At 32.6% G+C, this 9,792-nt stretch overlaps 2 protein-coding genes across 2 annotated transcripts; one reads left to right on the top strand and one right to left on the bottom strand.

The window, feature by feature from the left end:
* The first annotated feature begins 674 nt into the window (after nucleotides 1-674).
* Nucleotides 675-3,599, top strand: LOC127117625 (phosphatidate cytidylyltransferase 1). The gene is made up of 11 exons (XM_051047697.1): nucleotides 675-1,023; nucleotides 1,120-1,373; nucleotides 1,476-1,627; nucleotides 1,715-1,856; nucleotides 1,950-2,106; nucleotides 2,194-2,241; nucleotides 2,321-2,407; nucleotides 2,496-2,624; nucleotides 2,696-2,752; nucleotides 2,929-3,012; nucleotides 3,355-3,599. Exons 1-11 carry the CDS (start codon nucleotides 946-948, stop codon nucleotides 3,436-3,438), a joined length of 1,272 nt encoding a protein of 423 aa, XP_050903654.1. The 5' UTR covers nucleotides 675-945; the 3' UTR covers nucleotides 3,439-3,599.
* Nucleotides 3,600-3,796: 197 nt separating this feature from the next.
* LOC127117624 (trigger factor-like protein TIG, Chloroplastic) lies at nucleotides 3,797-9,127 on the bottom strand. Its single transcript, XM_051047696.1, has 13 exons — nucleotides 8,752-9,127; nucleotides 7,898-7,981; nucleotides 7,437-7,565; nucleotides 6,935-7,023; nucleotides 6,552-6,735; nucleotides 6,119-6,209; nucleotides 5,852-6,006; nucleotides 5,531-5,623; nucleotides 5,339-5,431; nucleotides 5,048-5,128; nucleotides 4,725-4,874; nucleotides 4,439-4,534; nucleotides 3,797-4,029 (listed from the first exon to the last, which is right to left on the bottom strand). The coding sequence occupies exons 1-13, from the start codon at nucleotides 9,040-9,042 to the stop codon at nucleotides 3,952-3,954; spliced, it is 1,614 nt and encodes a 537-aa protein (XP_050903653.1). The 5' UTR covers nucleotides 9,043-9,127; the 3' UTR covers nucleotides 3,797-3,951.
* Between the last annotated feature and the right edge of the window lie 665 nt (nucleotides 9,128-9,792).

Raw genomic sequence — 9,792 nt, 5'->3', positions numbered from 1 at the left:
ATCATATATAAATCATCACATGCTGAGTCAAATGTACGATTCTAATCAAAATTCACTTTACCCTTTGTTTATAAGACTTGGACATTTTAGTGTTAACCTTGTAGATCTATTACTGAACAATCACACTAAAGGTCTGCACAACCGCATCAAGAATCTACATAAACTATATTCAATTATATTCAATTATGCTTTGTAAGTAATGAAAGAAGGGAAAGGGATCAAAATGACGATTATATTCAATTATACTTTGTAAGTAATATAAGTATAAGTTATATCATTTATATAAGATTATATTACTAAGTTTCAAACCAGATACTCAATTAATAGTAAACACATATATAATTATACTAATCACATATGACATTTATAGTAATCACATTACCATATAATGTATGATTGATTAACTAAATATGTGTGATTAATTTAATAAAACTGCCATTATCCAAAAATGTGTGAAATAACTAATTGTCTCTCAACGTGAGTAATAATATAATGATAAATTTTCAACCCCCTTTAATAATTTCTAAAAACAAAGTAAAGTAGTGATTAAATTTTCTTAAAAATAAATAAAATTATAGACATGAAAGAGACATTAAGTAGAACATGTATTTTCCTTTCCCTATGATTATTAGAGCTTGAGTGAAGTGAGGGGCCTTGATTGGTCAATGAAAACTTTCACGTATCTCTCGTAGTTACTTCTCTATCTCATGTATGTTTTCTGTTATTCTCGTTACTCTTCCACAAACATAGCATCCAATTACACAACCTCATCTTCAACCTTCATTCATCATTTTTTTCATTTTCCATCTCTACATTGTCCTAGCCAGCTACCAATTTCTCCAACTATGTATAATCTTTTTCATTTCCACCATTCCATTAAGATCCAATTGAATTCTTTTTGAGCAAAGGTAGAAAATTGAACCATATATCATCATCTCTTCAACAATGAAAGATTTGAATGCGGATCATAGCTGTACTTCACCGAAAACTCCAAATTTTCGACAAAGAAGACGTTTAAACGAGGTTCGTTTAAGTGATTCATATACCGAATATCTTTAAGTGAAAGATGTTAATAATATCTTCTCTTTTGATGATTCTGTTTCGTCTTTTTTGTATCAGATTCTTCCTGATATAAACAAATCAAATGGAATTCTTTTACTTGTAAATGATAAATACAAATACAAATCGATGTGGATTCGTGCATACTCGTCTCTATGGATGCTCGCATGCGTCGCGCTTATCATATACATGGGTCATCTTTACATCTGGGCAATGATGGTTGTTATCCAAATTTTTATGGCTAGCGAGCTCTTCAATCTCCTGAGAATAGCTAATCAAGATAAACGGCTCCCGAAGTTTAAGCTCTTGAACTGGTAAGCACGACGCTGCAATTCATAATTCGGTGTATTCATGATGTTTAGTTCGAAAAGAAAAAAAAATGATTAGATTATTATGAACACAATGAAATTGTTCAGGCATTTTTTCTTCACGGCGATGCTATACGTATACGGCCGCATCCTGAGTCAGCACCTTGTGAACACTGTCACATCAGATAAATTTTTCTATAGACTTGTCAGTAAACTCATCAAGTATCAAATGGTTATATGTTACTTCTTATACATTGCAGGTTAGTAACTTAGTACTAGTGTCTGGTTTTTGTTTTGTCCTATAGTATAGTTCATGAAGTATTTTCATGTATGATTTCTGATTTCAGGTTTTGTATGGTTTATTCTTTCGTTAAAGAAGAGATACTACAAGTATCAATTTGGACAGTATGCATGGACACATATGATACTTATCATTGTGTTTACACAGTCTTCATTCATGGTAGCTAACATATTTCAAGGAATTTTCTGGTAGTGTTACTTCTGATACATACTAATTTATTCTTTTAATGTTAACTATGTTCTTTCTTCATGTTTTCTTAACATGTTACCATTGTTTTGAAGGTTTCTTTTTCCTGCGCTTCTTATTGCTATGAATGATGTTGCTGCGTATTTCTTTGGTTTCTTCTTTGGGAAAACACCTCTGATCAAGTTGTCTCCGAAGAAAACATGGGAAGGTTTTATAGGAGCGTCTATTGCAACTATGATTGCTGCATTTACGGTAAGAATCGATTAGTAAAGGAAACTGTTTGATAGGAAATTGCAATGATAAAGTTGAAAATACTCGATTTTGCATTATTTGTTTCAGTTTGCGAACTTTTTGGGTCGGTTTCAGTGGCTAACATGTCCAAGGAAGGTAAGAATCTTGATTTAGTGGAGGCATGTTAGATTAAGAGACATGTTTGTTTGTTGATCATTTGGTGCAATAAACTCAGGATTTATCAACTGGTTGGCTTGAGTGTGACCCTGATCAAATTTTTAAGCCAGATTACATTCCAATGCCAGGACTTGTTCCTCATGGGGTAAGTGAGGAATAGCATTCATATTTCAATGTTAATAATAACTTCATGACTTTAAAGATGATTTATTTCATTCTGCAACATTTTGCAGATACCTGAGAAAGAGATAGCAGTTTTGCCAGTACAGTGGCATGCCTTATGGCTAGGACTATTTGCGTCCATCATAGCACCGTTCGGAGGATTCTTCGCTAGCGGTTTCAAAAGAGCTTTTAAAATCAAGGTATGTTCTTGATTTTTACGGTATAATTTATTTTTGAGCCATGTATCATTAATCTCTTCCAATGAATTCAGGACTTTGGTGACAGTATACCTGGACATGGTGGATTTACTGACAGAATGGACTGCCAGGTTTGCACATAGATATATTTATTTTTCAGGTCAATGTGACATCTTCATTTCAATGCTTAGAACATGGTCATAAAAAAACCCTTCAATTTCTTGTTATGAGTATGACATATGCAATACACAATAATTTGTGCTGTTGTTGTGACTGTTGTGTTTTATAGTGTTATTCATCTTTTCAGATGGTGATGGCTGTTTTTGTTTACATTTACCACCAGTCATTTGTTGTCCCTCATGACTATTCCATTGATGTGCTTTTGGAACAGGTGAGCTTGTTTGTTTAAGCAATTTATTCTATAGTTTTCAATCATGTGAAAATTAGAAGATTTTGTTTTCTGTCTGTTACTTTTTCTTTCAGTTCCAATATAGCATAGAAATAGGTCAAACACAAGGGTATGTTTCCCTCGGGACATTTTCTAGAGACCAAAAAAATTAAATGTTTTGGCGTGAACTATGAAACCCTGACCCAGACACGACACTAACACATTGACAATCATACTAATTTTAAAACGGAAGAAATTGAATGTGTCAGACATCGAAACACTTTTAATCATACGTGTCAGTGCTACATAGACCAGGATTCATTTCATTTTATATTTATCGTGTAGATAATGAGGGACCTTGGTTTTGAGGAGCAGCTAGCTCTTTACACAAAACTTGGACAGATATTACAAGAAAGACATATACTCTAGACATGACAAGTTCACTATGTACATTCTATCAAGCATGCATCAATTGGTGTACAAATGGTGGAGGTTGATAAAGAATCATTCTGAGGCCACTCTTTTTAAAACTGCTGAGTATATTTAGTAGTGAGTACAGAGATCCTTGAATATCACATTGCTTATTTCCCTTTCGGGATTGACATTGACATTTTAAGCATGTGTGAAACGAGTAATATATCGGTGTTTTTCAAAGCTGTCGGAAAGATCTGAGTTTGAAATAGAATATAGCATGGAAAGGGTGTAAATGGAGCTCTTTATAGGACTTACTGTACTATTTGCTGCTGTTTTGTTATTGCTTTCTACTTTCAATGGAAAAGATTTATCATTAGTAGTAACACATAATTTTTATTCTTTAGTTCTTTCTACAAAATTCAATCAGGAATAGTTTATTTTCTCGTAACTTACATCAGCCGAAAGAAGACTCTTTTAAATGGATCTGCAATTTCACTTTCCTAATTTGTTTTGGCTGGTGCTCGCCTCTCATACTGTTATATACTGAATGTCTGCATTTTCTCTCAAAAATTCAAGCACTTTAGCTCCTTCTAGAATTTCTTGAACCTTCAGGAAAGTTCAAACAGATAATATCAATCAATCTTTCAATTAGGAAAGAAGTTCAAAACACAAATTTCCTCCTTGAAAATGATAAATGCAACCTAACCTAAACCTACCATTGTCTGCATAATGCACTTACTTTGGTTAATCAATATACTATGCAACCCTTTCAGATTCCTTTGTTCTTAGTATTTGGGTTCGAGTGCCCTTTATACTCTATTTATAATATATATCTCTATTTGTGGTTTAAAAAAAACATGCAAGTTGGAAGTGTTTATCCCTATGCGGGTTAATTTTAAAGACCGATCATAACAAATTTAATTTGGATATGAATACATGCAATGATTAAGAAGCCGAAACAAAAAACTAAGAAAACAAAATAGCAGTAAGCAAATTAAAAAAGTAAAGTGCAAACCTGATCCTTTACTCGTTCCTCATCATACTCTTGTTTTGAACGTTTGAATTCAGCAACAGAATTCTCAACCTCTTTGAGGATGTCATCAATAGGGATCTAGAGAACATATAGCCACAAATCATTCTAATAAGCCAAACAGTTTACAAAATCCAATAGACAGCTTAATAATAAAGAATGTGATATGTAAATAAAATGTTATTTTGCAACCCGATTAAAATGAGTAGCCCTAACACACTTAAACTGAGTAAATATTTGCATAAAACATATCTTAATCAAACATGCATACCTCCATATTTTCACGCCTATATATGTCACCTACTGCCAGGCTCTGTTTGATCAAATTTGTTATATTTTCTTTATGATGCTCAAGATATTCGTTCACGGCCTTTGGACTCGATAGAGAAGCCAGCTGCTGCTCAGTTAGTTTTACTTTTGTCTGCATCATCACAATTTTCCAAGTAAGAACTAGTAATTAAATGTGTGTGCTCACCCGAGAAAGTTTTCTTTTTCCTTTTCTCATTTCAAATCATAAACAAATGTAAAATTTGTCAGAGTCGAACTATCGAAGTTTCCTAATTGGCCAAAAAGTGTTGCTACTTGAATCAATACCTGCATTTCTAATAGGTTGGCTCCATAAAACTGTCTACCTTGTTCCTCAAACAAGGATCGAGGTATATCAACTTCTACCATCTGAAATGATAATATGAATATTAAGTGGAAAGATTACAGAAGTTGACGAATCTAGCAAAGTTGCAGAAATTGAAGAATGGTTATATGAAAATATATATGCCTAAAATTAAAAAAGTAGCGTGCATAATGAAAAGATGTTGCGAGGTACATTCTAATCTAGAAGACAAGACAGATTCAATCTAGTACTGTTACTTAATGATGTAATGTTACCTTAGAAATCTGTTCTAATATAGCATTATCAGTTGCTTGTTCCCTAGCTGTTTGTTCTATCTCTTGACATCTCTGTAACAGTAACTCTTTGACCTGGAAATTCATGTTGGAGAATTTTAATCTCAATTCAAACAATACAATTTTTTACTTTACACTTTACAATGATAATTGCACATGAGTGAGAAAAGTCACCTGTTCCACTGTGGTGCATCCAGAGATAAGTTTATCAGCAATAGAATCATTCAGCTCTGGTAAATCTCTGTAAAAAAGTTCTTTGCACTCAACCTGTTACAAATGAAAGAGAAACTTAATTAGTTGATGCGTTGAAAGTGTAACTGCCACGCAAGTTCGTACACACAAATCAAAGGTACAAGAAAATATTAAGATAGAAAACATCCACAAACTATACATGTTGGTCAACAAGTTGGTATCTTATAAAACCAAAAGAAAAACTACTCTGCCGACTCGTGTTCCTAAAATAATTAATTTTTTAATTCAGCGTTAGAAACTTACTGTAAACTGAGCATGAACACCCTGGAGGTTTTCCTGCATCCATGTTTCAGGAAAAACAAGGGGAAATGACTTTGTTTCTCCTCGACCGATTCCAATTATAGAATCAACGAAACCTGGTACTAATCGATCACTCTCCTCTGTATCAAAACTAGTTCCTGCATATGTAGTATAAGGTTTAATGAAAAAATGATCATGATGTATCACTCACTTCAAAAGAACTGCTGTCACAAATCAGTTACTTAACATATTTCAAGCACATCACCAGACCTTTAGTTTCAGCAGAAGGAATACTTTTGATATTTGTTTCATCCTTATCAATGGTTGTAGCTGAGATGTCAAGTACAGCTACATCACCAACCTGAAAACACGAAAAGGTATCTTGTAGCAACCAGCAAATTTTATCTAGCCAATGTGATAGCAACTCATATGCACATTGATTATCAAGATGGCATAAAATTAAATACATATAAAAGGAGATGCTATTCATACGAAAACATTTCTCTTCGAGCCCGCAACTAAATATAAAACATACATGAGGAAACATGGATAGGTTCTGAATGTTTGTTTGGTAGAACTTAAAAATGTTACGAATAAAATGACTCTTGAAGGTTTGAAATGAAATTTTAGAAAGTAATCACAATAAAAATGTAAAAGAAAACAATTTTCTATTAGTTGACTAGTGCAAATTAATTTCAATCACCTGTAGCCCTCTATCAGTAACAACTTTCAGTACACCGGTAGACTTGTAACGCTTTATAAATTCTCTTTCAGATGCTATGTGAGCATCTATATCACTGCCTATTTCAACAACAACCTTCACATTTTTGTATGCATCATCAGAAATCCATTTAATTTCTGGTGCAACATCAACAATGACTTCATATCTGCAAATATGAAATAAGTGAGACTAACAAAGATAATCTGCATGCAGAAGTAATCGGCTGATAATGTGAGCATTCTTCCTGAAAACCTTCTCTTTCTTTGATTTCATGAAAGAAGGTAGTTTTGGTATAATAGACTCAGAAAAGGGGGAATAAATGAGCGTCATAGAAAATGCATTTCAAACCGTAATGTATAGATTACCTAAGAAATCCGAGAGAAGAATATGTTTCCTCCATCTCAGAAAATTTAGTGACTATACGTACAGAATCATGCAAAGCTCTTCCAGACACCTATAAAACATAATCGATTTTGAGATCTTCAAGTGTGAGATCAGAATAATACTTGTTTCAATAATCCACTTTTTTCAGTTATAACTTCGGTCAATGTTAAGGCATTTCATTGTCAAATAGATATCACATAAACGTACGGCCATAGACTTTGATAATAAGGAATGGCTGATTATCAGTTTGTGTTAGCAGAATGTGCATGAACTGATATACTTGTCTTTTTTGGAACAAAATTAGATTTCGGTAATATGATGAATATAGTTAGGTAGCAATTTCACAACCAAGATCAAAGAATCACTCCCGGGTATAGTCACAAAAAAGCATAGTGAACCCAAAATTGTCTAAAAAGGCCAACATCACGAGATAATGTAAGTACATATCAAAACTAAGGAAACCGAAACCAGATTGCAACATACCGATGTTACAGCGTGTGAAAGTGTCGTCCTCAATATAGCTTCAATCGTAGCCTTTCGAACATTTCTACTCCCCACATAACCAGTAAGAACACTTTCCGGTACCTTTTGTCCAGTACGAAATCCAGGCACCTGTTTATATAAAATAATGTTAAATTAGCTCATACTACTATAACTTATAAGAAGCATGTTTTCTGAAAAGAGGTTGAAATATTAAACTTGTATATGATATGGTAGGGTAAAATTAGTAAGATTTAAAAATTGAGTAACTTCAAATTTGCATGGAAGACAATGTAGAGTGGTAAAATCTTCGAATATAGATACCAAAAAATCATTAATTACTAATGAAAGATAGCATGAAGATGACTTTATTAACAGACAACAACAATTTGCTGAATAAACTTCTTTTGGATTGAATATGAGAAAAAATGTATAAACATAAAGTAAGCATAAACCAATAACACCTTTGCCTGCTTCCTAAACTCAACTAGAACCCTTTCGTAACAATCCTCGCATACCAATGGTGGCACTTCCACATGCAATCTAACCTGCAAGTTGTGCAGAAATATATATATTCATTTTAAGTTAAATAATGATACTTGAACAAGTTTACATTTACACATTTCCATGGAAGCAATTGAATAAACTAGAGAACTGTTATATGTGTACACTATGGATGTTTGGTGTATGTTTGGTTCTGCGGAGAAAAAAATTGATTTTAAGTGAATTGATTTTGTAAAATTGACTGAATATAAAGCGATTTCTGTTTGAATAACTTTATGCAAAGTGGAATTAAACAATAAATTTCAATGTAAAAGTCACGTTTAAACTCAAAAACTATAAATTCTATCTTCAAGTAGAATCAATTATAGAGACAGATTCAATTATACTTTACAAGAATCAAACACCTCAAAATCATTCCAAAATCAATTCTACAGCTCTAGAATTGCTTTTGACTTTTCCAAAAGTTAAACAAACATAGACTTAATTATTTTATTATTATATATGTATGTATTCATTCATAAATAATCATGAAGTTCCAAATTACTTTGAAAACACAAAACACTCAAAATCATGAAATCAAATGAAAATAACTTGAAAAGTGATGCTAATATAATTTCCCTCTAGAACAAGCTACAATAGAAGTTCAAATTGTGCACACATGATATCTAGATTTTACAGTTATGATAATTCATTACTCTTTATTGTAAACCATGTATCAAAAGAAAAACTCTAATTCATATCATATAATATCAAAACAAAAACACCAAACTAAACAATGCAGCATAAAATTGAGATAATGTAAATGCAAACATACTCTGGAATTGGCTTCCTCTGTTGTTGTGACCTTCAATTTCTCACGAAGACGGTTTTCTTCAGAGTCGAGTGAGACTGAAGAAGGGGAAGAGGAAGAAGCTGAGATAGCGAAAGGCGAGGAAGTGTGATGATAGAGAGAGGGTTGTTGAATGTGAGAAGTGAAAGATGAGAGGTTGAATTTGAAGGGTTTAAGAGAAGTGTTGAAACGAAGAAGAAGAGAATTTGAAGAAGAAAGAGAGAACGAAGGGTTGAAAAGGAGAGAGTTTGTTAAGGTTCGAGTACAGAGCTCCATAGCAATGAAGAGAGAGAGAGAAGAGAAGAGAAGAGAGAGAGAGAGTTTTGGTTGGATAATATAATCCAGATATTTTGTTTCTTTCATTTCAATGTATTTTCAATATTTGGTTGGATAATAATTTTGATATTACCTATTTCTATTAAAGAGGTTATTATTCTAAGAGAAAAAAGAAAATTATAAAAAAAGAACACACAAGAAGGGATCAACAGCAAAAGCTTTCAAGAGCGTGCAATTCTAAAGCATGAAAAAGTCTTGCTTGTTTTACAAGCAATCTTTTTTATGAACGCCATCAAACTAAGTGAACTCTCTAGAGATTAGTCTTAAATTAGCAAGATTATCCAAACATTTCTTTTTTTTATCAGAAAATATGAGAAATCATGACTTTCATGAAAGGAGCTTTGTGAGCAAAACTAAACCAACGGGAAGATGACACAAGACAAGTAAATGATTTTGAGTACTGCATTCGATAGAGACAAAGTTGTATATAATTGTTAGAGTTGATAAGTTTGTAGCAGTCGAGGTGTGAGTATTCGATAGAGAGTTGAATACATATAGTCGAAGTCAGTAAGTTTAAGATTATTTGATGTGCAAGTAATCTCATAGCATTTGTAAAATACATAAAACAACGCATAAGTTAAAAGAGAAATACACAAAGAGAGAAACTCTCCTTTCACTTCAATAATTCATACTCTCTCAATTTCATCATCTTCTTCTTTACTTCAATTTTTTCTTTCTTTTCAAATTAGT

Source organism: Lathyrus oleraceus, chromosome 2 (assembly GCF_024323335.1).
Source record: "Lathyrus oleraceus cultivar Zhongwan6 chromosome 2, CAAS_Psat_ZW6_1.0, whole genome shotgun sequence".
Classification (NCBI taxonomy): Eukaryota; Viridiplantae; Streptophyta; class Magnoliopsida; order Fabales; family Fabaceae; genus Lathyrus; species Lathyrus oleraceus.
This window is presented reverse-complemented; position numbering and strand designations above follow the sequence as displayed.

Coding starts and splice junctions, on each gene's coding strand:
- LOC127117625 (XM_051047697.1), top strand. CDS start 946: ATGAAAGATTTGAATGCGGATCATAGCTGTACTTCACCGAAAACTCCA. Junction 1,628..1,714: donor TTACTTCTTATACATTGCAG/GTTAGTAACTTA, acceptor TTCTGATTTCAG/GTTTTGTATGGTTTATTCTT. Junction 2,625..2,695: donor AAAGAGCTTTTAAAATCAAG/GTATGTTCTTGA, acceptor CAATGAATTCAG/GACTTTGGTGACAGTATACC.
- LOC127117624 (XM_051047696.1), bottom strand. CDS start 9,042: ATGGAGCTCTGTACTCGAACCTTAACAAACTCTCTCCTTTTCAACCCT. Junction 7,024..7,436: donor TTTCACACGCTGTAACATCG/GTATGTTGCAAT, acceptor TATGTTTTATAG/GTGTCTGGAAGAGCTTTGCA. Junction 4,030..4,438: donor AGGAACGAGTAAAGGATCAG/GTTTGCACTTTA, acceptor ACTTTCCTGAAG/GTTCAAGAAATTCTAGAAGG.